Source organism: Emys orbicularis, chromosome 2 (assembly GCF_028017835.1).
Source record: "Emys orbicularis isolate rEmyOrb1 chromosome 2, rEmyOrb1.hap1, whole genome shotgun sequence".
NCBI classification, from domain to species: Eukaryota; Metazoa; Chordata; order Testudines; family Emydidae; genus Emys; species Emys orbicularis.
Window position 1 is genome coordinate 201,465,394 of NC_088684.1, and position 27,249 is coordinate 201,492,642.

The window sequence follows — 27,249 nt, forward strand, 5'->3', positions numbered from 1 at the left end:
ATTATGATCCTCAGATCCATTTCCGCAGTACTCCTTCCCAAGATATCACTCAAATTGTGCCAGCTTCTAGGAACTCTGAAGTTAGCTTTGTTTGACAGCTCTCAGGCTCAGAACTCTCTGAAGGTGAAGGGTTCCGATGGAAGTGTCAAGGATTCACCACTAGGTTCTTATGCTGTGATAAGGGACTCCTTAGGCATTACTTACAATTTCTGTATTTGTTTTCCCTACCCTCCTTCTCAGTATTCCAGAAAGTACTTAAAAGGTAATGAAGTTCAGGACAGAATTCTATGCTATTGTCCATCCAGACTAGAGCTTCACTCGATCTGCCAATTCTTGATATATTTCCCTGTAGTAGGTGGAGACTGGAATCAATGACTGAAATGCAGGGGGAGGAGAGAGGCAACTCAAAAGTCAAAGATTCTCTGATGATCGCATGCTTACTGTCATGAAATCCTAGCAAAAAGCAAGATTTGAGGAGCAGACCATTAAACTCCTGCTCTCAGGTTTGAAATAAAACAACTAATAAATCTTAGTTTATTAGTTAGGGGAGGGATAGCTCAGTGGTTTGAGCATTGGCCTGCTAAACCCAGGGTTGTGAGTTCAATCCTTGAGGGAGTCATTTAGGGATCTGGGCAAAAATCTGTCTGGGGATTGGTCCTGCTTTGAGCAGGGGGTTGGACTAGATGACCTCCTGAGGTCCCTTCCAACCCTGATATTCTATGAAGACATTGATTTGTGGGCATAATCAAAGCCAGGAAGTAAAAATTCCCTTTCAGGAATTAAACCACTAATCCTTGACTAGCTAGCTAGGAAAGCAGCAGAGGTAAACATACTACCACTATTAAAATCCATGTCTCATCCTTGGCTTCTGTATTCCCTGGAGTGGCTGGAAACAGAGAAATTGGAATACTAGCCAGACCTGCCTCCCTTGTCAAAATTACTGAGCCCAAATATGACTCCTGTTGGGAAATTAGGGCCAGATTTTAAAAGACATGCATTTCTGTCAGACTTTTTCAAAAGGCTGTGCTCATGCAACAGAAATATCTGCTTAGTGCGCATAGTTGGGGTCTTTATGCACAAATGAGGTCTGTCAATTGCAAATGGGTAAGATAGGGTTACCATTCGTCCGGATTCCCCCGGACATGTCCGGCTTTTTGAGCTAAAAATAGCGTCCGGGGGGAATTTGTAAATGTCCGGACTTCCCCCCCCCCCCCCCCCAAGCAGAGCGCGCGCGGCTAACAGGGCAGCCGGCCGGATGGTGCCACTTACATGGGGCTCCGACAGCCAGAGAGAGCCCCTCCTCCTCTCCCCTGCAGCAGAGATCACTCCCTCCCTCCCTGCATTCGCAGATCGCCTCCGGCAGTCTGGAGCTCCTCCCCCGCTCCCCAGAGTGCCGGGACGAATGGCTCAGGCTGTTCCTGAGCAAGTTCACAGAGACATTAGGCGAAGGCCAACAACAAGGGGGCCAGGGGGTCGGAGAAGGGACAGGGAGGTTCTGGAGGGGGCAGTCAAGAGACGGGGGGGGTCGGGAGTTCAGGGGGGGAGCTTTCTGGGGGTGGGGGTGTGGATAAGGTTTTGGGCAGTCAGGGTACAGGTAGGGGGTAGGGTGCTGGGGGGCATTGGGGGGGGTCTTAGGAGGGGGCAGTTAGGGGACAAGGAACAGAGAGGCTTAGGTAGGGGGTGGGGTTCTGGAGGGCAGTTAGGAGCAGGGGTCCCAGGAGGGGGCAGTCAGGGGACAAGGAGCGGGGGGGGGTGTTTGGGAGTTCGGGGGGGGGCTGTCAGGTGGCAGGGGTGGGGAGAGGGATCGGAGCAGTCAGGGGACAGGGAGCAGAGGGGTTTAGATGGGTCAGGAGTTCTGGGGGCGGGCTGTCAGGGGGTGGAGAGTGGTTGGATGGGGCGTGGGAGTCCCAGGGGTCTGTCTGGGGGTAGGGGTGTGGATAAGGGTTGGGGCAGTCAGGGTACAGGTAGGGGGTAGAGTCCTAGGGGGCCAGTTAGGATGGGGGGAGGGTCTCAGGAGGGGGCAGTCAGGGGACAAGAGGCAGGGAGGCTTAGGTAGGGGGTGGAGTCCTGGGGGGCAGTTAGGGGCAGGGGTCCCAGGAGGGGGCAGTCAGGGGACAAGGAGCGGGGGGAGAGTTGGGGGTTCTGAGGGGGGGAAGTGGGAGGGACAGGGGCGGGGCTAGGGCAGGACAGGGGCGGGGCTCCTCCCGTCCTCTTTTTTGCTTGCTGAAATATGGTAACCCTATAATTACACACATACATCTTTGAAACTCTGTCACTTAATGTTTTTTAAATCAGAAAGCCTCTACTGACAACTATTCTTGCCTTTATAGTTTCTTACACCATGTTTCTGAAAACAGCTGTTACCCTGTAGGAGATATTAAAATCTCATTCTGTTTTACAGGCTCCTTAGTCAGATTTAGTCTTTACATTAGTTCAAATACAGTGAAGTATTGAAGTAAGCCCTGTTTATAGGGGAAACCAGCCACAAATGTTTAGGTTAAAAAGACATAGGCCCTAAACTGTTTCAATTTTAAGGGATAAGTGGACACCAACTTGTGAAATCCATTCCCCTCCAACGACCTGACTTATCTGCTTTAAAATCAAGGGTAAATTGTTTTTACCATTGTTCAGTCTAGTCTAGTTTTAAATATGTTAAAAAACACTATTCCATAGTCTAACAGATCTATTAGGAGAAACATTTTTTCTCATACAGGCCCTGATCCAATGCCCAATGACTTTCAACCAACTTTGGATCAGGCTGTTATATTTTCTGTCTTGATTTTATCCCTTTACACATAGTTATACCTCCTTTTACAAAGCTAAATAATTCCTCATCGTTCGCTGGTATTTAGATACTTTGAATATTTGTAGACAGCGGTGGCTGGTGCCCAGAGTGACTGGTAAGGCTGCAAGCTGCCCTACACCTACGCTCCTATACTCCCCTCCAATGCCCTACCTTCCTCTGCAGGATGGTCATGTATTCAGAGTGGAAAAACTGGGATACTGTTCAGGGTATTACTTGGAAGCATTTGGTGAGGGATAAAAGAGGTTGGTGGGGATGTAGGAGAAAAGAGGCCTGCACCTTTGTCCCTCTCTCATTTCTTCCCCCGTTCAACATGAAAAACTAGAACACTTTAGCATAAAGAGTAGGGTGAGAGAAAACAGTATTTATCCCTCTGTCTTCTCTTCACTGTCTCTTCTAGCCCCAGGCTCTCTCCCTTTATCCTAACTTTCATTCTACCATCCCCCACCGCTATTTCTCACCACTCCAAATCCCTCAACACCCTTGTTCCACAACTGACTCCAACAACAACCACCTGTGCACTCCCTAAAAGCCCACAAAAAAACAAAAGAAATAACAGTTAAAAGTTATACAATGCAGCGCTTCCTATACTCAAAAAAAGAGAAGAGCCGAAGACCCCAGGAATTCTGTTATGGGCCTTGCTATGTCAATCTAATTAATGTAGGAGGCGCTCAGATATTATAATGGTAGGTGCTGTACAAAACTGGATGGATGGATGGACAGGCATAAGTACAAAACATTGGGTTTGGAGTTGATAGGTAGGTGGGTAGAATGAATGCATACAACTTGATCAAATCAAATAATCAAAATTCACTGGACCACACAAAGCAACCTAAAGATTAGAAGCATGAGTGCATGATCTATTCTTCTATTCATATTAGAAAAATACACATCTGAGGAAAAATAATCTGAAACACAAATATTTATGGGAAAGAAAAGTGCAGAAAATAGTGACATTGGCATAGACTTTGTGATGACACTGGAAAGCAAATTAAATGTAAATTTGAAATACAACATGACAGCAGCACAGGTCAATGCAATTTTTAACCATGCATGCAGAAGCATCTAATATCACCATGCTAGGCAACAATAGTCTTTCTTAACTCTGCTCTGATGCAACCACACCTGGGATTCAGTTTCAGGCACAACATTAATAGAAAAAAGCTGTGGGGAGTACAAGGAAGATCAGCTAAAATGATCAGAATTTTAGACCAACTGACTAGGAAGAAAGATTTCAAAAGTTAAATATATTTAACTTGGATAAGCAACAAGAAGGGCATAAAGCAGTATGGACAAGTAATAGCTTCTCCACAGTTAAGGATAAAAACTGAGCTTAAAGCATTGGCCTGCTAAACCCAGGGTTGAGTTTTCAATCCTTGAGGGGGCCACTTAGGGATCTGGGGCAAAATCAGTACTTGGTCCTGCTAGTGAAGGCGGGGGGCTGGACTTGATGACCTTTTAGGGTCCCTTCCAGTTCTATGAGATAGGTCTCTCCCTCTCTCTCTCTCTCTCTCTCCACACTTGATATTGCCCCCCTCTTCCCTATTCAACCAATTTCTGCTAAATCCACAAAAAGACTCGGATTAACTCTCCTGTGGGCCCGGGGCTATTAGATATTGTGGGGCCCCTGTATACAAGTCTTTTTCCTAATTTAAAACAAAATGATCACAATTATGGCATCAAGGCTATTAATGCTATACTAAACTTGCCTTTTAATTAACATAAAGCCGTTCTGTTGTTACATTTCAGTCTTAAAACTTAAAATTGGTTCCCGGCCAATGGGAGCTGCGGGGACGGTGCTGGGGGTGGGGGCAGCATGTGGAGCTGCCTCCCACCCCCCCACCGCCACCAAGGGCTGCAGAGACGTGCCAGCTGCCGGCCACTTCCAGGAGCGACGTGAGACCACGGCATGCAGGCAGCCTGCCTGAGCCCTGCTGCGCCACTGGACTTTTAGCGGCCCGGAGATTGTGATCGACTGGCAGCGGCTCCAGGATCGACCAGTCAATCATGATCGATGGGTTGGTGACCACTGAATTGTATATAATTATGGATTTATTTTTGCAGGGCCCCTCTTAGCCCAAGGCCCTGGGCTGCAGCCCCGAAAGCCCCTGCATTAATCTGGCCCTGGCCACAAATAAAGGAATGTTGTCTTCAAATATTGTGTAGGTCAGGTTAGGGGATGAAGAAGATTTTTTCTATCTGTCTAAGGTAGTTACATGACCCATCATTGCAGTATCTGAGTGCCTCACAATCTAATGAATTTATTCTCACAATATCTCTGTGAGGTAGGGCCCTGCTATTTATCCACATTTTACAGATGGGGAACTGAGGCATAGAGAAGCAAAGTGACTTGCGTACGGTCACACAGAAAGTCTCTGGTGCAGCAAGACTATGCTAGTGCACTATGCCAAGTGCTATGCTAGTGCATCCTTCCTCACCTCCTATTAAATGTGAGATGATGTAAGCAAGAGATTCTTAAATTATGACACCTTAAAAATAGAGGAGTACATCATAGTCCAAAATGTCTTCTTGCTTTTTTTATTCTTTTCAATATAAATGCAGAAAGAAAAGAAATAACCTTAGTTTAGCGGACTTGCCCAGTGAAGAGGAAATACAAAAGGGCAAAGAATAGTTATTAACATTTTAAATAACAACCTCAGAATGACAAACTGGATTCAAGAGCCTTAAATTAGGGTGCCAAAAAAGCTTTCATTCAAAAAAAAGTCTCTAAAATTATTCTATCCAGAGATAGACCTAAACATATAAACCAATCACTACAGAGGCCTATCAATGGAAAATATTAACACCAAAATGGAAATTAATCTAGACAAGCTGTACTGTAAATTAAGACACACAAAAGAAAGTGGTGGTCACCACAGATAGAAAATTCTTCTAATGCTTTTTAATCAGATTCCAACCTGAGAATAAAAAGTCAGAGAAAATTAAAATCAAATTTATTTAGATTCATCTAGATGGTGTGAAGAACACCGTACTGCTTTGCTGCTGATTCCAACCTCTGCTAGTCCCTCTTATGCCTCTCCTGTGGACTTCCTAACATGCTCATTTTGCTGCTCAAATCTTTATATTGTACCTTCCCATTATGTAATTTCTATATAGAAAAAACCTCTCTCTCCACTGACACTCTGTACTTATATAACTTTTTGAAATTAAGTGTAAAATATATATATGGATGTGTATATATATATAAATACACACACATTTTATATGAAATATAAAGATTTAATCAGTAAAGTGAACACTTTATATGTTCTCAGTATGTGTGTGTACAAACACACTTACACCTTACAACATAGGACTTACAAAGCTCAATCTATCTTGCTTTTCAACAAGAAAGGTAAGAAGTGCTTTCATTCATGGGGAGAAAACATTGCGTACTAAAGAACTCTTTAATCCAGAGGAGAAAGGCATACAAAACCCAATTGCTGAAAGTTAAAGCCAGATAAATTCAAATTAGAAATAAGGCACACTTGGGGTATGTCTACAAAGTAAAAAACAAACAAACAAACATGCCAGTGAGTCTCAGAGCCTGATTCAACTGACTTCGGCTTGTGCTATGTGGCCAAAAATACGTGTAGATGTTCAAGCTCGGGCAGGAGCCCGGGCTATAAGGCCCTCCCCTTCACTGGGTCTCAGAGCCCAGGCTCCAGCCCAAGTCCAAATGTCTACACACACCCCACAAGCCCAAGTCAATTGACTCAGGCTCCAAGACTCACTGCCGCAGGGTTTTTTTCCTGCTGTGTAGATGTACCCATATTTAACAGAGAGAGTGATTAACCATTGGCCCAAACTACCAAGGGAAGTAGTGGATTCCCCATCTCTGTATGTCTTCAAATCAAGACTGGATGCCTTATTGTAAGCTATGCTTTAGTCAAACACAAGTTATTGGGCCCAGTACAGCAGGTAACTGGATGAAATTCTATACAAGAGGACAGACTAGATGATCTTATGGTCACTTCTGGCCTTAACATCTATGAAAATATGCTCACTTATAACAATTTAAATCCAGCCATTCACTCCACTCCTGGGATAGGGCTATGGAGGGCTCTTTTTGGAAATGGGGGGTAGGGCTTGTTTGTTAGGAAGATATGTGGTGGGTGCATGCAAGAGGACTTGTACACTCATCCCAGTGTTCTAGGATTACGGGAAATTGTCTAAATGTTTAAAACATATTCTGACATTTAATTAAACTAAACTTTTGAATTGACAGTGGATTCTTTTTCTTATCCAATAATTATTAAAGATCATAAAGATATACTTGCAATTTATGGGCGCTGAAGTAATTTGGCTGTTTTACAATGCACCCGAGGCACACATCTATATCTTTACAATCACACACCCTGTGCTGTGTGAGCACCTGGCTGTGCTTGGTCACAGAGGAAGGGGATAGAAAGTGCTTTCTGAGCTATTTGAACGGGCAGAGGTGAGGGACTATTTTGTGCAAAACAACAAAAATATTGTTTTTTGTTCCTAAACAAAACTGAATTCCAGAGACACATATGACAGCTGCAATAAATGTTACCTCTGGTGAGAGGATAACGCTTTAGCCAAAATGGTTGCCTAAATAATTCCATTTCTTTAGTTTGATTCAGATGTATGACTGAGTGCAGAAAAGTGATATTTTTGTTTATTTGTATCATTGGAAAAGTTTCTAGTGTAAAACAAAGAAAGCCAGATAGTAACTCACTGTAGATGGAGAAAAAAATAATGAAAATCTTTTCATCCTTAGCAGTAAAACTACTGCCTAAATAATATGCAGAGTTACACTCACAAGTTTTATTTTATTCAGTACTGTATCATACAGAATAGGTGGGAGTGCTCTCTTTTGTTTTAAGAAAATATCCTTCTGTCATTTTGACTTCAAAAGCAGAAAGAAACGTGCTATAAAAAAACTGCTTTGACTGCCACATATGTATATTACCTAAAGAGAGACTTAAATAAAAACTCTAAGGTCTGCAAAGAGCAATTTCCAGCTGAGACGAGCTTAACACAAGGGCAGACTCACTATTGGCTCAGCTGACAGAACTGCTGTCTGCGGAACATAAAATTCCTAGTTCCAGTCCATGCCATAGTGATGCGTAGGATGCATGCACAGCCAATCTGGATTCAGGGAAAGGTGTGATGGTCCCCAAGAATGGAAGTCATAGCAATGGGTAAGAGTAGGGTGACCAGATAGCAAGTGTAAAAAATCGGGACAGGGGTTGGGGGGATAATAGATGCCTATATAAGAAAAAGCCCCCAAAATCGGGACTGTCCCTATAAAATCAGGACATCTGGTCACCCTAGGTAAGAGGCAGCTTACTTATTCTTCCCTAGTAAGTGGGGAAGCATTGATTAAGGTGCAAAGGCCATTCTACTGTTTAGGGGGGGTAAAGCACTTTAAAAAATGCTAAGAAAACATATGCCGGAGGAGTAAGGAGGTTTACTATTTATCCTTCACTTTAAAAGAAATGCTATCACATTCCAAATTAAAATATCACACTATTTTTTTTTTTAAAGTCCTTTACTCTTCTGAACAATCCCCAAACTCAGAACATATTCCTTACCTTCCCCACTACCTCATTTCTGGTTTTGCAATCAGTACCAATCTACTGTTTATATATATTTTAAAGATTTTTTTGTAAAGTATTTTGAGGATAGCCAAGTGAGATGACATACATCATTTCTGCGGAGTTCCTGCAATGGTACTGAATTCCTCAAAATTGAAATCAGCTCTGCAAATGTAAAAGACATAAACAGTCAGCGCTGATGACTAAAAAAGGCGAATGAGGTAACGGTAATGCTGGTGAAGCTGTTTGTCTCCAATGTGCCATAAATAGTGAAGTGAAATTAAAATTTTTCAGTCAACATTAGCTATGCACACGCGCACACACAAAAACACACCAAGAATGTGTGATGAGAAGCAGACAGGATCAGAAGTTCAGGCAGGGGCTCTTGTAGAGAATTGCTGGGATGTTTTATTTTGTTGTTGTTCCCGTAGCGCGAGATCTCCTAGCTGCAGGAAACAATGTATCGTAGCGCAGATTTCTTTAATTTCCTGCAAAATCCCTCAATGCAGGACAGCACTTTTCAATGAACAGTCTCTGCCATATATCTAGTCCTACTGAATCTTCCCCCCTTTCCCAACACTAAAAGATTGAAAAGACGATGGCATAGTTAACAACAGTCTGAGGTTTCTGGCAAGTTGATTCAATACAAGGAAATCCCATCGCAGTTTTCTCCTTTATAATCAGCCTGCCTTGTTTTCCTGGGCAAAATAAATATATCAAAAAAGCACTTGACATTTCAATAACACCTTCCTTCTGAAGATAGCAAAGTGTTTTTCAAATGTTAATAAATTAAGACTCAAAACAACACTCCTGTTAAGTATGTAATTGTTATTTTGACCCAAAGTCGTCTGTGGCACAAAAAAGAAGACAATCCAGATTTCCTGACACCCCATCCTGTCCCTTAACCAGATGTCCATTATTTTTCTGTAACTGTGATATAACAACTTGCTATCATGGAACCACCTATGATGTAACCAGTCCTAGACTATGACACCCATGAATGAATCGGACAGTAGGAACAGGCTGATTATGAACAAAAATATTCTTCTCTTCTTTTCACACAATATATTTGTAATCCACAATGACAAGAGAAGTAATACAGGAAAAAGGGACAGTTCTACATAGTGGGTTGGCTAATCAGTGTAGATGCTCTGAACATAGCCCCAGATTCAAGTGGGAGGAGCTTTTGTCCTGTTTCATGGAAAAGATGAACCATATGTAAGGTGACTTGCTTAGCCCACAGAGGCTGAGTCTGCACCAAAAAGGAATACTGCACTGAGTCTGGATCAATCCTTCAAACACATATAAATAATCTCAAAACACTGAAGGAAGCCTGTGCCAGAATGCAAGATATAGGACTGTTCCCCTTCACTCTAAGTCCAGCCCACTCAAAACTAAGTTGCCACTGTTCAAAGTTTCACACATATATCATTACATCAGCAAACAGCATGTTTCAAGGCACCTCTCCCCATAGACTCTCACTTATCACATCCATGATATCTGCAAACACAACGGGGCTCAATGTTGAACCCATTGCAGGCCAGCATTTACTGGAAATTCTCTACTGTAGCCCCTTTTAGTTTGACTACAGTAATCACTCCATCATACATATCCTGGATAAGATAGACATATCCTTCTGGCATGCTTCTCCGTTGCAAACTCCACCAAACTAATTCTCTTGGTACACAATTGCACATCTTCTCCAGATCCACAAAGACCACATCCAATTGCCATCTCTTTTCTGTGAATGTCTCCATGAGAATTTGTAGCACAAATATGGCATCAATTGTGATCCTTTCTGGCATGAATCCATACTGGCCTTTCCAAATTTCAACCATGCCTCTTAGGCCCTATGATGAGGATGTTCAAGGCAAATAAAGACCACCTTAAAATAAATCTTGTTTGGAAAGTAGGGCTCATCAGCCTTGGCAGGCAGGTCATCTAGGAGACCGAAAACTCCATTTTCAAACCAATGGTGTCAGGCTTGGACAGCCGACCTGTCAAGCTCATCCAACAGATATGCTCATGAGTGTTTCTACCTTAAAAGGTTAATAAAGTGGATTGTATACATTTCTGTCTGTCAGGTTTAGGTTTTTGTTGTTGTTGTTGAACTATTTAAAAAAAAATTAGTGATAAAAGGCAAGTTTTGAAAGGCCAAATGGTATCTTGGATAATGCAGATGTTGGGAAAGTTGTTATTTGGGCTTTCAAAGTCATATATGAAATATACCATAATTGGACAGATTTGGACAATAGTTCATGCTATAAAAACAAATAGGGGTCGGTGTATATTATACCCTATGTAGCCATTACAAATACATTGCCCAGTGGCCCACACAAAGCAAGAGAAAATGCTGTTTTGGTGTAAAATGAATTGATGTTCTTCAACAGAAGAGTTTGGGATTAAATAAGATTCCAAGGCTTCCTCAACTTTGTTCACTCGTTTAATTTGGCTGCCCCAGTACCATCCAGTGAGATCTGGGTTGTCCCCTATAGCTAACCTCTCTCTTCCATTATTTTTCTGTCCTCAAAGGGTCTGTAGTGCTTTCCAATCATTTTCTTAAACATATTTAACTCCTCTTCCAGATCTCTGTGTATCCATCCATCTCACTAGATTCTTATATGGCATCTACAGCTGTGGTATCTGAGTGCTGAATGAAGATGTTAATTAAGACCAGGTAAAAACAATCAACCTGCAAAGAACCACACACATTTTTATTCATCTTTTTAAAAATTCTCTTACAGCTTTCTGCAAAACCATCTCTCCAGTCAGAACAAATGAGCTTCCTTCTTCTATATCTAAGATCTATATCTAAATCTATACAAGAAGATCTTAACAATACTTTTACTAATAGCAGTAGCATGTATGTACAAAGATGTTCTTAAATAAAGAGTAATATTACCACCCTTCTAGAAGTAGAAAATACCAAACTATTAAGTTATATCTTGACTAAAAACAACACAAATGAATACAAATATATTTCTAACAATTTACCTCCTCCACCATGAAAACTCATCAACACCTGATGTGTTGTTCTAAGTATTAAATACCTTAAGAGCATGGGAAAACATACAGAACTAATGCTTGCCATCTCTCATTGGCATACAGTATATCTCAACTGGGGACTACAACAAGAAGGAAGCATTCAGAATCCTGCCTTTAAATGGAAGAAAAACCAAATGTAGTAGCCCTATAAGCAATATTCAAAAGATAATTAAAATCAAGATATGGGCCTACATCATAAAATTCAAAGGTGAATTCCTAGCTTCACTGAAGTAAATGGCAAAATTCCTATTAACTTAAGGGAGCCAAGATTTCACCCCAAATGAAGACCCAGATCTGTATTTGAACTCACCCACAGTCTGGGGGTGTTTGGATAAGGGTGTTGGTTCAATCCAATATAATAGAAAGACAGAGGCCAGCCACAAAATTAAATGATAAAAATCTTCCAGCATGAGTACTCACTCATTCCTAATAAGTGTATTGCTGCATTCGGAACTTTGCTTAGCAACACAAAAGGCTATCTGTCAAGAACTTCAGGTGTGATGTCTGCTTCATCTATTTCATCTATTAAAATTTGTCTAGATGTGGACCAGAGATAACAGTCATTCCAGTTTGGTCTAGGGCCCATAGGCTCCCCCCAATACTATTATGGATATATATATATGTTTGCAATATAAGATTCATTGTCCAGCATCTATATTGAAATCTGTTTTAAGCAACTTCAAGTAGAAACCATTCATACAGTGGAGGTGGTCTCTATCTAACAGTTGAATATAATTGCACTGGAAACTACTTAGAAATACTTTTAAATGGATGTTGAGGATGGGATTGCCTACTGGAGGTTGCTTTGGTGCAGTTTTCACTCTAAGCCAAAGATGTATCTCTGACCTGGGTAATTGGAGGATGCTCCTAAGGTCTACCATCAACAGTAATCAAGCTCTTAATGTCATTTCCAAGTTATGGGCAGAGCCATACAGTGTCATTATGTTTACCCTCCTTCCCCTGCTCCATGCCAAGATAGGAAGTAATTCTGCTTTTCCTGTTCAACTGTCCAATGATCGTTTCAGCCATCTGCTTTAATACAAAAAGCCCTTCATAGAAGCCCATCTAAATAGCAAACCGTTAGAGAATAAGATGATTTATTTTAGTTTCACTGCACTGTCACAAGTTTTGAGTTTTAATAAAGTAAAAAAAAACATAAGGATTTGGGAAGTACTGTAGCTTACCTATGTGAAAACTTTCTTTCCTGCCAGTGCTTTCTATCTCTGCTGACAGACATTAGAACATTCCTTTCATCTCCTTTCTCTTCTTGCAGTTTAACTTTGCCCCTGAAGGAGTATTTTCTTTCTCAAAGATAGATTATGTATTGCATGCAACATGAAAATTTACACACTTTTCCTGTTGCCATCTGCAAGGCTTTTCTACCTGTTTTTTTTTTCAATTGAAACCAAAAACCTTGCTTGTCTTTTCATTATAGATAGACAAAAGGGATTAAACTTTTTTCTTGAAGAGTAAAATATTAAGAGGTGCATTTTCATAAACGCTCATTTGAATTGTGGAAACATATTAGAGTATTTTCTCCCAAACTTCTCAACCTGGTGAGGCCCAAATGTGGACCACAATGTGTGACAAAGACCAAAAATGAAGCAGACAAAAAAATTATTCATGCAGGAAAATATTGAATCATATGGGGTTCATTCCTCTCAAAAAACTCTTTTCTGTAAATGTGTGACTCCAGGATGTGCAACTTAAGAAAAACTTTATGGGTCAAATTCTTCCTACAGTTATGTGTGTGCAACTGAGCTGAAATTGATGGGAATTGGGTGCATGTATCAGAGGCTGGTATTTGGCACTGAACGTTTTTACATAAAGAGATGACATTATAAAAATAAAGCTGAAAGATGCTCTGCATGGAGGGGGGAAAGGGAAATATGTGAGAAAGGAAGGTGTAGGGAAGCAGCAAGATTTGAGTGTTCAGCATTGACCTAACTGCTCCTATTGAAATCGATAAGAGTTTACCATTTACTTCAGTGGAAGAAGACTTAGGCCAACTATGATAGCTTGTCCAGTCTCAATTAGAAAGAAACATAAAGGGCCTGTTCACATCTCCTATAGTCCTCAGAAACTCCTTGGTAAAGAAGTAAGAACAGCTAACCAGACTTTTTCATTGCAGAGCCTGCTGTCAAGCAAAAGCCCATGCTTCAGGATGAGTGGCCCCTTTTTTGTTTTGCTTTTACAATAAAAAGGCCCAAAAGCAGAGTTTACGCAACAGTCAGAGTAAACCTAAATCAAAACCATATTCACATAGATGCTTTAACGGTAATATTTCTAACAATGGGGGTTTGCAAACACTATCAAAGTCATGTTCATATTTTAGGAGACGCGAACTACCAAATTCATGAACTGGTCCAATATATACCCATTGCCCTGCTACTAGAACAAACATGGGCATAGGTGTCAACTGTCAGTCAAACATCCATTCACAAGACTGAAATGCCAGGACACATCACTTCATTTTTTCAAAAGTTCTATTTAGAAAGAAAAATTAAATATTCCAACCTGGAACAGCTATCTTCCCTACTGTTGGATGATCCATTTCCATGATAAGTCCATTGTGCAGCACCTAAAAAAAGCACATACATAAACCACAAATGTAATTAATTAGTAGACTCAAAATGAAAATCGGCAACATCAGTACTGTCACAAAAAGACATTATGGAAAATATTAATTCACTAAAACTTTCAATTAGCTGCAGGCCAACACTGTCAAAATGAAGTACCTTAATGTTAGACTTATTTATGTATCTAAATAAGTGCTTAAATAAGTTGTTTTGTGTCTAATGTTAAGTACTTCAGTTTGAAAATGTTGACCTTATTTTTTTTCAGTTTAATCCCCAAGTTGTAATATTATTGGAAATCACTAGAAGGCTTTACTGCAGATATTCTTACTGAATGCATAGACATTTAGATCTTGGCTACAGGTGTGCAGGGTTAAGTCCGAGTAGATGAGCTCTCACCATCTTTAGCTTTTAAACCCTTCGGGCAGTGATTGGTTCTTTTCTGTGTTTGTATAGCCCCATCACAATGGGGCCCTAGGCCTTTGGGTACTACACCTCTACCCCGATATAACGCTGTCCTCGGGAGCCAAAAAATCTTACTGCGTTATAGATGAAACCGTGTTATATCGAACTTGCTTTGATCCGCCAGAGTGCGCAGCCCCGCCCCCCTCCTCCCCGGAGCGCTGCTTTACCGCGTTATATCCGAATTCGTGTTTTATCGGGTCGCGTTATATCGGGGTAGAGGTGTATCATAATATAATTATTTACTACTACTAATAAATAATAATAGGCAGGGAGTGGACAGAAAGTGGACAAAGGCTTGGCTCTGCCCCGCCACTCACTCCCTCAAATATGCCAGCCAGCAGGGCTAAATCTGCACAAAGAGTAGTAACCTGACATGATGAGACATGGATTTGATAGGTGGCTCTGCATAGTCACAGATTCACTGGCACTCCGCTCAAACCACCCTCCATGCAACTGTGGATGAAACCCCCAGTAAGCACATTTTTAGCCAGTATAGACATTGAATGGTTTCAGATGCCCTTGATTATTTTTTTTTCAGTTTTAAAGCAATTAATTTCAAATAAGGTATTGTGACAGACCCAGACCAGTGGGGTACAGGAGTCTGGTAGAGGGCAAATATACTGGTCACTGGATGAGTAGTTTTCTGTTCCCTGAGTGACCAGAGCAGGGGCTGTACTAGAGTAATCAGGAACCTGCTAGAACCAGTTAAGGCAGGCAGGCTAATTAGGACACCTGGAGTCAATTAAGAAGAAGCTGCTAAAATCAATTAAGGCAGGCTAATCAGGGCACCTGGGCTTTAAAAAGGAGCTCACTTCAGTTTGTGGTGCGAGTGTGAGGAGCTGGGAGCAAGAGGTGCAAGGAGCTGAGAGTGAGAGGGTGTGCTGCTGGAGGACTGAGGAGCACAAGCGTTATCAGACACCAGGAGGAAGGTCCTGTGGTGAGACTAAGGAAGGTGTTTGGAGGAGGCCATGGGGAAGTAGCCCAGGGAGTTGTAGCTGTCATGAAGCTGTTACAGGAGGCACTATAGACAGCTGCAGTCCACAGGGCCCTGGGCTGGAACCCGGAGTAGAGGGTGGGCCCGGGTTCCCCCCAAACCTCCCAATTGACCTGGACTGTGGGTTCTTCCAGAGGGGAAGGTTTCTGGGCTGTTCCCCAACCCACATGGTGAATCTCTGAGGCAAGAAAATCCGCCAATAAGCGCAGGACCCACCAAGATAGAGGAGGAACTTTGTCACACTGGTGTCAGGGGTGGGATCTTGGGGTGCACAGCGCGGCGGAAGAAGGAGGGTGATTTAAAAAAACAAAAAAAACAAACAAAAAAAAGGGAGAGGGTTTATTTTTTTTTCACCACAATGGATGACGTAGTGCGGGCACTGATACATGCTACGGCGGCCCAGCAGGAGGCTACCCGTGTCCAGGCAGCCGCCCAACAGGAGGCAGTGCGGCTGCAGCAGGAGACTAATCGCCTGCTGATGGACCAGGCTGCTCAAGACCGAGCTATGTTGTGGGAACTGGTAAACCAGGTAAAGTCCCTTACAGAGCTGAATCGTGGCCATGATGGGACGCAGCTCATACGGGCCAGCCATTGGCTGCAGAAAATGACACGGGAGGATGATGTAGAGGCATACCTTCTGGCCTTTGAGAGGACAGCCCTACGGGAGGCCTGGCCTCGAGATCAGTGGTCTGGCATCCTTGCCCCATTCCTGTGTGGAGAGGCCCAGAAGGCCTACCATGGTCTGCCTGAAGAGGCTGCGGCAGACTACCCCCAGCTGAAAGCAGAGATCCTGGCCAGATCTGGGGTAACGACAGCAGTGCGGGCCCAGCAGTATCACGGTTGGAGGTACCAGGAAGACAAAACCCCGCGGTCCCAATTGTATCACCTCATCCATCTCGCACGAAAGTGGTTGCAAACAGAGTCCCGGAGTCCAGAAGAGATACTAGCGGTTCTGGTCATCGACCGATACATGAGGGGACTACCACCAGACCTTCGTGCCTGGGTAAGCCAGAACGAACCCTCCACCTACGACGAGGTTGTCGCCCTGGTAGAGAGGCGAAGGACAGCAAGTGAGCTGACACGACCAGTTAAGGAAGAGGCACCCCGAGTTAAACTAGCAGCACCAAGCCCTAAAGTTCGGGTGACTGGGCCACCAGGAGGGCCCAGGTGGAAAAAGAGAGAGGCTGAAGGCCCATCAGAGGCCACAAAGAGTCGGAGCACTGAGGGAGAAGAGGATCGTGATGTTAGACTGCCCAAACCAAGAGACCGGGGAACGCCTAGGGCTCCATACAGATGTTATGCCTGCGGGGAGTGGGGACACATAGCTGCACAGTGTCCCAATGCTGAGGAGCCTATGCAGTGTAACATGGGGAACTGGGCAGATCCATGCTCCCTAATCCACCTTGTGGGGGTCTCACTAACCCCACATATGTATACCAGACCAGTGAAACTAAATGGGGTAGGGACCACGGCACTGGTTGATTCGGGGAGTGCTATCACGCTTATCTCAGGGAAGCTCGTGAAGCGTAGTCAGCTGCTGCAGGCTAAACGAACGGGGATAACGTGTCCATGGGACAGTTAGTTACTACCCCACCATCCCAGTAAAAATCGAGATCCAAGGGAACACTACTGAGGTAGCAGCAGGTGTAGTCCCTAAACTCCCATACCCGGTGCTCATAGGGAGGGACTTCCCAGGGTTTGGAAACTTACTCCCAGTAGGGGGATTGGAGAAAGATGGGGACCCTAAAATTGATGAGGCATCCACAGCAGACTGTCAACCCCCAATCTTCTCTGAAATATCCCCAGATTTGTTCTCCACTCCCAGACAGGGTAGAAAGACAAAAAGGGAAAGAAGGGCAGCTAAGGCCTTGGGAAACCGAATACTGACCCAAAGCCAGAGGGTCGCTCTTGTAGGTAGGCGGACCCGCGCAGCTGAAAAGGAGGCCACGCAGGAGGGAGAAGCACCTGAGTCTGACCCCCACCCTAATGCTTCTGAACCAGTAGAGGCAACAGAGACTGGGCCCCTAGATCTTGGGCAGATTAGCCCCGGGAGAGGAAATTTTGGACGGGACCAGGCAGAAGCCCCAAGGTATGACATTAGGAAGGAGGTGACTGAAATAGATGGGGTCCCCATGGAAGGGAAAACCCAGGGACCAGGACCTTACTTCATAATGAAGAAGGATCTCTTATACCGGGTTGCACCAGTACAGGGGCAGAAGGTACAGCAGATCCTAGTACCTCAAAAACACCAGAACGCTGTATTAAGTCTTGCTCATAGTCATCTTTTTGGGGGGCATTTGGGGGTAGAGAAGACCCTGGCACGAGTCCTACGACGGTTCTTCTGGCCCAGAGTACATGAAGAAGTGCGGAGGTACTGTGCCTCCTGCCCGGAGTGTCAGCTGCACAGTCCCCGTCCCCACTTGAGGGCACCTTTAGTACCCCTTCCCATCATAGAAGTCCCCTTCGAGCGAATAGCCATGGACCTAGTGGGAACCCTGGAGAAGACGGCTCGGGGCCACCAATATATACTTGTTGTTTTGGACTATGCTACTCGCTACCCAGAAGCCGTCCCCCTGCGGAACACGGCCTCTAAAACTATAGCCAAAGAGCTGGTGGGGATCTTTGCCCGAATGGGGCTACCGAAGGAGATATTAACCGACCAAGGAACCCCATTTATGTCGAAGCTAATGAAAGACCTCTGTACGCTGCTCCATATACATACCTGAGAACTTCTGTCTACCATCCGCAGACTGATGGGTTGGTAGAAAGGTTTAACCGAACCCTCAAGGCTATGATAAGGAAGGTGGTAAGTCGGGACGGGAAGGATTGGGACACCCTACTACCCTACCTTATGTTCGCTATCCGGGAGGTACCACAGGCCTCAACTGGGTTTTCCCCCTTCGAGTTATTATACGGGCGTCACCCCCGTGGCATACTAGATATCGCCAAAGAGATCTGGGAAGAGGAACCCAATGAGGGGAGAAATATAATAGAGCATGTAATGCAGATGCGAGACCAGATAGCCCGGGTTACCCCTATTGTACGGGAACATTTGGAGAAGGCACAGGAGGCCCAGCGAACCCATTACAATCGCCAGGCAAAAGTTCGACAGTTCCAACCAGGGGATTGGGTTATGGTGTTGGTACCCACGGCAGAAAGCAAGCTTCTGGCCCAATGGCAGGGGCCCTATGAGGTGGTTGAACCCTTGGGGGAAGTAACCTACAAGGTGCGGCAGCCAGGACGCAGAAAACAAGAACAGATTTATCACATTAACCTTCTGAAACCCTGGCATGCACAAGAGGCATGCACAACGGTCCAAAAAGACCTAACACAGGAAAACAAGCCTTCCAAACAGGTGAGAATGTCTCCCGATTTAACACCAGACCAGAAGAATGAGGTGTCTGAGATGATCTTCCGGAACCAAGATGTGTTCTCGACAAAACCGGGTCGAACAACCGAGACATATCACCACATCGTCACAAACCCTGGGGCCAGAGTAACAATGAGGACCTATCGGGTGCCAGCGGCAAAAAGGGAGGAAATAAAAGCAGAAGTAAAAAAAATGCTGGAGTTGGGGATCATCGAAGAGTCCCACAGTCAGTGGTCCAGCCCAATCCTGCTGGTGCCCAAACCTGATGGCACCACAAGATTTTGCAACGACTTCCGGCGACTAAACGAAGTATCCCAGTTCGACGCGTACCCCATACCTCGCATAGATGAGCTAGTGGACCATCTGGGTAATGCCCGGTACTTGACTACCCTAGACTTGACAAAGGGGTACTGGCAGATTCCCCTTGCGGAAGATGCAAAGGAAAAGACTGCGTTCTTTACACCAGAGGGTCTTTTTCAATATACTGTCCTCCCTTTTGGACTACATGGGGCCCCAGCTACCTTCCAGCGCCTCATGGACAAGCTATTACGCTTGCATAACAGTTATGCTGCTGCCTACTTGGACGATGTGGTCATTCATACCCCAGACTGGGAAACCCACCTGGAGAAGGTGGAGGCAGTCCTCGATACCTTCAGGCGAGCTGGCCTTACAGCAAGCCCTGCCAAGTGTGCTGTAGGGTTTACAGAGGCCAAATATCTTGGCTACATTGTGGGAAAAGGTCTGGTAAAACCCCAAGTGAACAAGTTAGAGGCCATCCAAAATTGGCCCCGACCAAGTCGCAAGAAACAAGTCTGGGCGTTCCTAGGTGTGGTGGGGTATTACCGACGATTTATCCCCCACTTTGCCACAAGGGCAAGCCCCCTGACAGACCTAGTGAAAGCCCGTGGAATGATCTGGTGAGATGGTCTGACGCAGCAGAGGAAGCATTTCACAGACCTACGGACTGCCCTCTGCAATAACCCCGTACTGATAGCCCCTGATTTCACCAAGGAGTTTATCCTGCAGACGGATGCATCGGAAGTAGGGTTGGGGGCCGTTCTATCACAGATGGTCGGGGAGGAGGAACACCCAATTCTATACCTCAGTCAGAAACTCCTTCCAAGGGAACAAAAATATGCAGTGGTGGAGAGAGAATGCCTTGCTGTAAAATGGGCCATGGAAACATTGCACTACTACCTGCTCGGGCGCAGATTTGTTCTCGTGACCAACCATGCCCCTCTTCAATGGATGCAGCGGAACAAGGAGAAGAACACAAGGGTGACCAGATGGTTCTTATCCCTCCAACCTTTCCAGTTCCGTGTGCAACACAGAGCAGGGAGCTGTCATGGCAACGCCGATGGCTTGTCACGTGTGCACTGTCTGGCGTCCCAAGCTGCCCAACCCCTTGGCATTGAGCAGGGGGGAGGGATATGTGACAGACCCAGACCAGTGGGGTACAGGAGTCTGGTAGAGGGCAAATATACTGGTCACTGGATGAGTAGTTTTCTGTTCCCTGAGTGACCAGAGCAGGTGCTGTACTAGAGTAACCAGGAACCTGCTAGAACCAGTTAAGGCAGGCAGGCTAATTAGGACACCTGGAGTCAATTAAGAAGAAGCTGCTAGAATCAATTAAGGCAGGCTAATCAGGGCACCTGGGCTTTAAAAAGGAGCTCACTTCAGTTTGTGGTGCGAGTGTGAGGAGCTGGGAGCAAGAGGTGCAAGGAGCTGAGAGTGAGAGGGTGTGTTGCTGGAGGACTGAGGAGCACAAGCGTTATCAGACACCAGGAGGAAGGTCCTGTGGTGAGACTAAGGAAGGTGTTTGGAGGAGGCCATGGGGAAGTAGCCCAGGGAGTTGTAGCTGTCATGAAGCTGTTACAGGAGGCACTATAGACAGCTGCAGTCCACAGGGCCCTGGGCTGGAACCCGGAGTAGAGGGCGGGCCCGGGTTCCCCTCAAACCTCCCAATTGACCTGGACTGTGGGTTCTTCCAGAGGGGAAGGTTTCTGGGCTGTTCCCCAACCCACATGGTGAATCTCTGAGGCAAGAAAATCCGCCAATAAGCGCAGGACCCACCAAGATAGAGGAGGAACTTTGTCACAGTATATAAATGTTCCAAAAGAGACTAGTAAATAGCACCACATTTTTAACCATTTACCTTACATAAAGATATTAAAAACCTATGGGTAACATAATACTCTCCTGCTTTTTCTGTCATTATTTAATTGCTCTTGAACTTGCTAGGGAACAAACTATGCAATGTTCTGCTATTATCCTTTAAGAGGGCTAAATGGGTAATTACACCTTGTTTGGTCTCTGTGTGTGTGTGTGTGTGTTTTATAAGGAGTATATGGCATAGCTCTGCCAAGGGTATATCTTCAGTGGACCTGTCATCAATCACAAATGGAACTTTTGTTTTTCCTTTTTATTTTTAATCAAGAAACAAATATCTTATTAATATTAACATAAAACGCTGATGCTTTTTCTAATTCCAAATCCCAGGCAGATGTGTATTTTTCCTCTGGCTAGGAAAATCTCATTGCTAAACAAGTAGTGTCAAAAAGTCTCATTTTCTGAGGTTACTCTGTTTAGCTGGCAGTTGGAAGTGCAAAGCATATTTGATGGAAGACATCAGAGAAAGAAAGGCTGTTAGCTACCCAATAATATTCTTGAAAATTCAGCCTCTTTTCTTCTTAATCTTAATAAGAAAGTTTTTCTTGATCCATGTTGATTTTGTTAATTCTTTTAAGTCCAAATCTAGCAAAGCAGGTAAGCACACGTTTAACTCAAAGCCAAGAGAACACTCATGTGCTTAAAGTTGAACGTGTGCTTGGCTTTGTTGGACTGAGGCCTAAATGAAACATTTAGAAAGAACATGAAATAGCTATAAAACTCTATAAGAATTAGTCAGGGCTAAAGGATTTTCCCAACTTCATTGTCTCTAATTTCTTTTTTGGTTAATACAGACTGCTGCTTAGAACACTTGGCAAAAATTCTTATCTTTGTGGAATCATATGCCCTTTTTGTGCTTAAATTAAGTAATAAAAGCTTATTTCTTCTGTATCTCTACTCATCATCAATCTATCTAATTTGTTCTCACTCACACAGGTTTGTTTGAGATGTAGTCATGTTTCCCCCTCATTTTCGTAGTTGATACAGTGTTGATTTTATTATTATTATTTGTGTTCTTGTCGCACCTAGGCATCCCAGTCATGGTTGAGGGCTCTAGTGGACTAGGTGCTGTGCAAATACAGAACAAAAAGACAGTTCCTGCCCCAAAGAGTTTATAACCTAAGTATAAGAAAAGAGACAACAGATAGATAGATAGACTGACTTAGAGAGGAGTACAAGGAAACAATGAGACAATAACAGTGAGAGTAATTAATCACTGGAACAATGTACCAAGGGTCGTGGTGGGTTCTTCATCACTGACAATTTTCAAATCAAGATTGGATGTTTTTGTAAAATAGATAGTCTAGAAATTACTTTAGGGAAGTTCTATGGCCTGTGTTATATAGGAGGTCAGACTAGATCATCACAAAGGTCCCTTCTGGCCTTGGAATATGAATCTATGAATATTGGTCAGTGTGACAGGCAGTGGTTTCAGCACAGCAACCTAACCATTGTCAAGTTTTTTGTAAGCTTCATGGCAAAGGTGAGTTTGAAGGAGGATAATAAGATAGTTTTGTGGATGTTTACAGGGAGCTCTTCCCAAGTGTAAGGGGGCAACATGGGAGAAAGCATGAAGTTGCTTGCTTGAAAATTTAAAAAGTGCATGATGGAGGCTGACATCATAGGCCAGTCAGAGGCAGGAGTCAACATCTCACTACTGAATGACAGGTGATAGTTAGGGTGAGGATAGGCCATGAAGGGCCTTACCAGTGAAGACAAGTAGCTTACTTTTCATGTATGATACAGAAGAAGGAACCAGGGGAGGAATGCAAAAAGAGGGGTGACATGGTCAAAGTGATGGGTTAGGAAAATGATCTTTGCAGCAGCATTCTGAATGGATAGCAGTGGATCAAGGTTGCATTTGTAAAGACCAGTGAAAAAGATGTTGCAGTAATCAACATGCAAGATGATTACAGCCTGGATGAAAGTTTTAAATGTGTGGATGGATAGGCAAGGCCATATCTTAGAGATGTTATGCAGAAAGAATCTGCAAGATTTAGACTTATCCAGGGTCCTAGAGAGAGGTTCGAGTGAAAGATGGGCCTGAGTGAAATGCTGAACATCCATGCAGAGATGTCAGCAAGACAGGCTGAGAGTTTTCCCTCTCGGAGTGATGGTTTTCTCTAATATGCTGGAATCCTTATCGCTCTTATATTTGCTTTCCAGAGTTATTAATCCTCACACCCGTATATTTAGTTCCATCCTCTGTCTCTTTTTTGGAGTGATGCAATGCTTATCAATTAGCCCCAAAACAATGGAATTGGCCAGAGAGTTGATTTTTTTCTCAAATCATCAGTATTATCTCAAAGAAATATGTAATTTCCTGTCTCATTTGTTCTATTATTGGGGTTTCCAAAATAGAAAATAACAAGGAAAATGACTGAGTCTTCACTGTCTCTTCCCTACAAGCATCCTATCAATTTTGAGGGTGATCCTTATGGGCACATTGTCTCATGACGCAACACCACCTATTCCAGGGGTTGGCAACCTTTCAGAAGTGGTGTGCCGAGTCTTCATTTATTCACTCTAATTTAAGGTTTCGCGTGCCAGTAATACATTTTAACGTTTTTAGAAGGTCTCTTTCTATAAGTCTATAATATATAACTAAACTATTGTTGTATGTAAAGTAAATAAGGTTTTTAAAATGTTTAAGAAGCTTCATTTAAAATTACATTAAAATGCAGAGCCCCTGGACCAGTGGCCAGGACCTGGGCAGTGTGAGTGCCACTGAAAATCAGCTGGCATGCCGCCTTCGGCACACATGCCATAGTTTGCCTACCCCTGACCTATTCCCATACCATCCTACTGAATGAGCTAATGTTTACTCTCATTATCCATCAGGGAAAAATAAATTCTGGAGAAGGAATTATGGGGTGGGAACAAAGGGCCTGATCCTCCACTACTTCACACCTTGCTGTGCTCATTTACACCTTTTGAAAATTAAATGCAAAGTGGATGCAACTTGCTACCATTCTGATTGGGAGTGTCTTACCCCCACTTTGTATTCACTTTGCATAGTTTAAGGCCATGGAAACCAGGCCCAGAAGATATAATGCTGCCATCCTCAGGCATCTACTGAGTCAATATTACAGTAGAACCTCAGAGTTACGAACACCACGTGAATGGAGGTTGTTTGTAACTCTGAACAAAACATTATGGTTGTTCTTTCAAAAGTTTACAACTGAACAGTGACTTCATATCGCTTTGAAACTTTGCTATGGAGAAGACAAATGCTGCTTTTAACCATCTTAATTTAAATGAAACAAGTACAAAAATAATTTCCTTACCTTGTCAAATCTTTATTTTTTAAACTTTCCATTTTTTTAGTACTTTACGTTTAACACAGTACTGGATTTCATTTTTAAGTAATTTTCTCTTGCTTCTTGTTCATCATCCATAAAAAAAAAAATGCCAACACAAAAGCCCACTGATTTAAATGTCCATTCAATAGCACTAAAAAAATGCTAAAGCAAAACTTACTGGCACCAGTCTTTATAATGACAATTATAAAAAAAAGTATCCAAACTTAAGTTTCCTGCTTAATTACGACAGAATAAACTACGTAGACTTGAAAAAATCTTTAATGGTACTCTGTCTGAAGTTGCTAACAGGCTTTTTTACTGCCAAGATGCGTATCGCTTGAAGCATCATTAGGTTCGTTGGTGTCACTTCAAACTGTTATTCAAGCCATTGAAGACAGGTAGTGAAGCACTCTTCTGCTTGTATGTGTGGAATCTCCTTGTCACCATCACTTTCAATGTCACTGTCCAGTTATGCTGTTTCTCCTACCAATTACATTATCTCATGGTTGCTAAGAATAGGGTGTCCATTCCCATATTTATCCATGTTTAGCCATTCCTCCTGTTCCTCCACAGTGATATCCAAAAGCTGTCACTCTTCAGAAAAATGTAGTTGATTAATTTCCATCTGATCATTATTTTCCAAATTATCTGGTTCAGTGTTATCAATACCTGGCCAAAATGCATTTCATGAGCATCTCAAAGACTCAGAGCCAATCTCACCCCAGGACTCAGCACACACCTAGACAGCATCTTTGATTGTCAGCTGTTTACGAAAATCTGTGCAAGATTCAAACTGCATTGATCCCAGTAACAATCGTCATAAGAGGTTTCGCTTGTATCAATGTTTTATGTGGTCCGTAACGCCTTGGTCCATTGGCTGAATGAAACTTGTGATGTTTGGTGGCAAAAACAAACACTGAATGCTTCCATCTTCCATCAATAGATTTTCAACGGCAGGATGAGATGGAGCATTATCCATCAGCAGCACAGCTCAGATAGGTAAAGATTTTGGTATAAGGTCATCTTTCACAAGTGGAACAAAGTGTTTAAAAAACCAGATGGAGAAAATGCCTTTATCCATCCAAGCACTGCACTGGCTGTAGTAATGGACAGGTAGAGTTGACGTAATGAGGTTTGCAAAGCAGTGAGGTTTCGCACTTTTGTGAATGAACCGCAATGGGAGACGGAAATCCCCACTTGCATTAGCAGTAGCCATCAGTGTGACTCGATCTTTACTGGATTTCAAATTTTTCGCCTGTTTTTCTGAACTGTCTGCCAGAGTCTTGTTTGGAAGCAGGCACCAGTACAGGCCTGTCTCGTCGCAGTTAAACACTTGGTCCTGGGTAAGTTCATGCTGGTCAATAAATTATTTGAAAGTGTTTTTAAATTCACCGGCAGCATTCGAGTCAGCTGTCGGAGAATCTCCTTGCATCCCCAACTGCCATATTCCATGCCAATTTTTGAACCGATAGAGCCACCCTGTGCTTGCTTTAAAATGGTCCGCACCTTTGTCTGGATTCATTTCTCCGTAGGGTAACTTTGCCTTTTCTGTAGCCATCACAGCACTTGTAGGAGTGCCTTTTGATCTCTCTTTGGCAAACCACCGAGGCATTGCCTTATCAAAAGCAGCTGCAGCAGCAGTTTTGCATACAACACGCCTTTTTACTGCTTTTTACTGCTCCACTGTCTTTGGCTTCTTTTGCAAATTGCTTTATTTCTTCCTGGCTTTTTGGAATATCAGTGATTTCCTGATACCCTACTCTACTGCTATTTTGCTGATGCTAACACCATCGAGGTTTTTAAAAAATATTTCTAGCTTTGTGTCAATTGAAAGTGTGACACATTTGTGCTTCCCACTGCATGCCATTTTGCTTAGTCATACAGTACGGTACTTGAAATCATTTCAGAGGCCAGAGAACTGTCTTCAAATGTGCTTTTACTGCAAGGCCAATAACATGTCACATTAAACTTCCCAAGAAGCCTCTAAATACAGGATAAGAACTAAGGGTGAAAATTTCAAAGAAGCCAAAGAGGCTGATTCAGTTGAGGGGATGCTCTTCCATTACTACCCCTTTGCTCTTATTTATCCTACAATCGGTGCCTTTCAGCTGAGGTTGGGAGAGCTCTCTGCAAAGGTGGTACCTGGCACTCAGGAACCTGGCAGCAATGCCTGGTTTGCAAGCAGCTCCTTGCTCTATTCTTGTTTCTTGCCTTTGGGCTGTTGGGCGGGCCTGACCCGCACCCTGGGCGCTACAAGTGCCAGCCCGCAGCTGCCTTTCTCCAGGGCTTGCAGAGGCAGTGGCTGAGAGTCCGCCACCAGCGTCCCTCCCTCCCTGCCCCTCCCGATCCCAGGGGTGCTGCCAGGACCCAAGAGCGCAAAGCTCGGGCCACATCAGTGGGCGTGTGGTGCAGTCTGCGGCTCTTTAAAACGGAGATGCTCCTCCAGAGCACAGCATGCCCGCAGCAGCTCGGCTCCAGCAGCTCACGCTCCAGGCCAGGCTCCAGCCACAAGAGCAGCAGCTCACACCCCAAATGTGGTAGTCCCAATGCTGGCAGCTTCCTTGCAGCATCAGCACTTCTGGCTGTGGCAGTTTCTTTCCTGGGCTTGGACTGAGCCATGCAAGCTTGTCTCTCTCCCGGCTGAAGGGGGGGTGAAAACAGCACCTGCGGCTTATAGGAAAGCAGTGCAGACCCCGGCGCTGCTCCTGCTCTGCCTGCTCAGGCTGCCTTGGGTTGGCAGCGGGGGGTTAGCATGCCCCGCTGGGAGATGGCAGAGGGGTGATGAGCATGGTAGCCCTGAGGCCAATCATGCGCCTGAAGAAACTGCAGACAGCGGGCTCAGATCCAGTTCAAAGAGAATGTTGTGAAAGCCCAGATGTGTCTACCTTTAAGATGCAATACAGGTAAAGTACAGTATTTGCTTTCTTGGTCTCGGTTGCTGCCTGATTGTATACTTCT

The 27,249-nt window shown here is 43.9% G+C and overlaps 1 protein-coding gene across 1 annotated transcript in view; it reads right to left on the minus strand.

The window, feature by feature from the left end:
• SUGCT (succinyl-CoA:glutarate-CoA transferase) overlaps positions 1-27,249 on the minus strand; it is a 503,164-nt gene that overhangs the window by 49,707 nt on the left and 426,208 nt on the right. Inside the window, exon 13 of the mRNA XM_065399115.1 lies at positions 13,933-13,996. Coding sequence (XP_065255187.1) covers positions 13,933-13,996 — 64 coding nt within the window. The remainder of the gene's footprint in view (positions 1-13,932; positions 13,997-27,249) is intronic.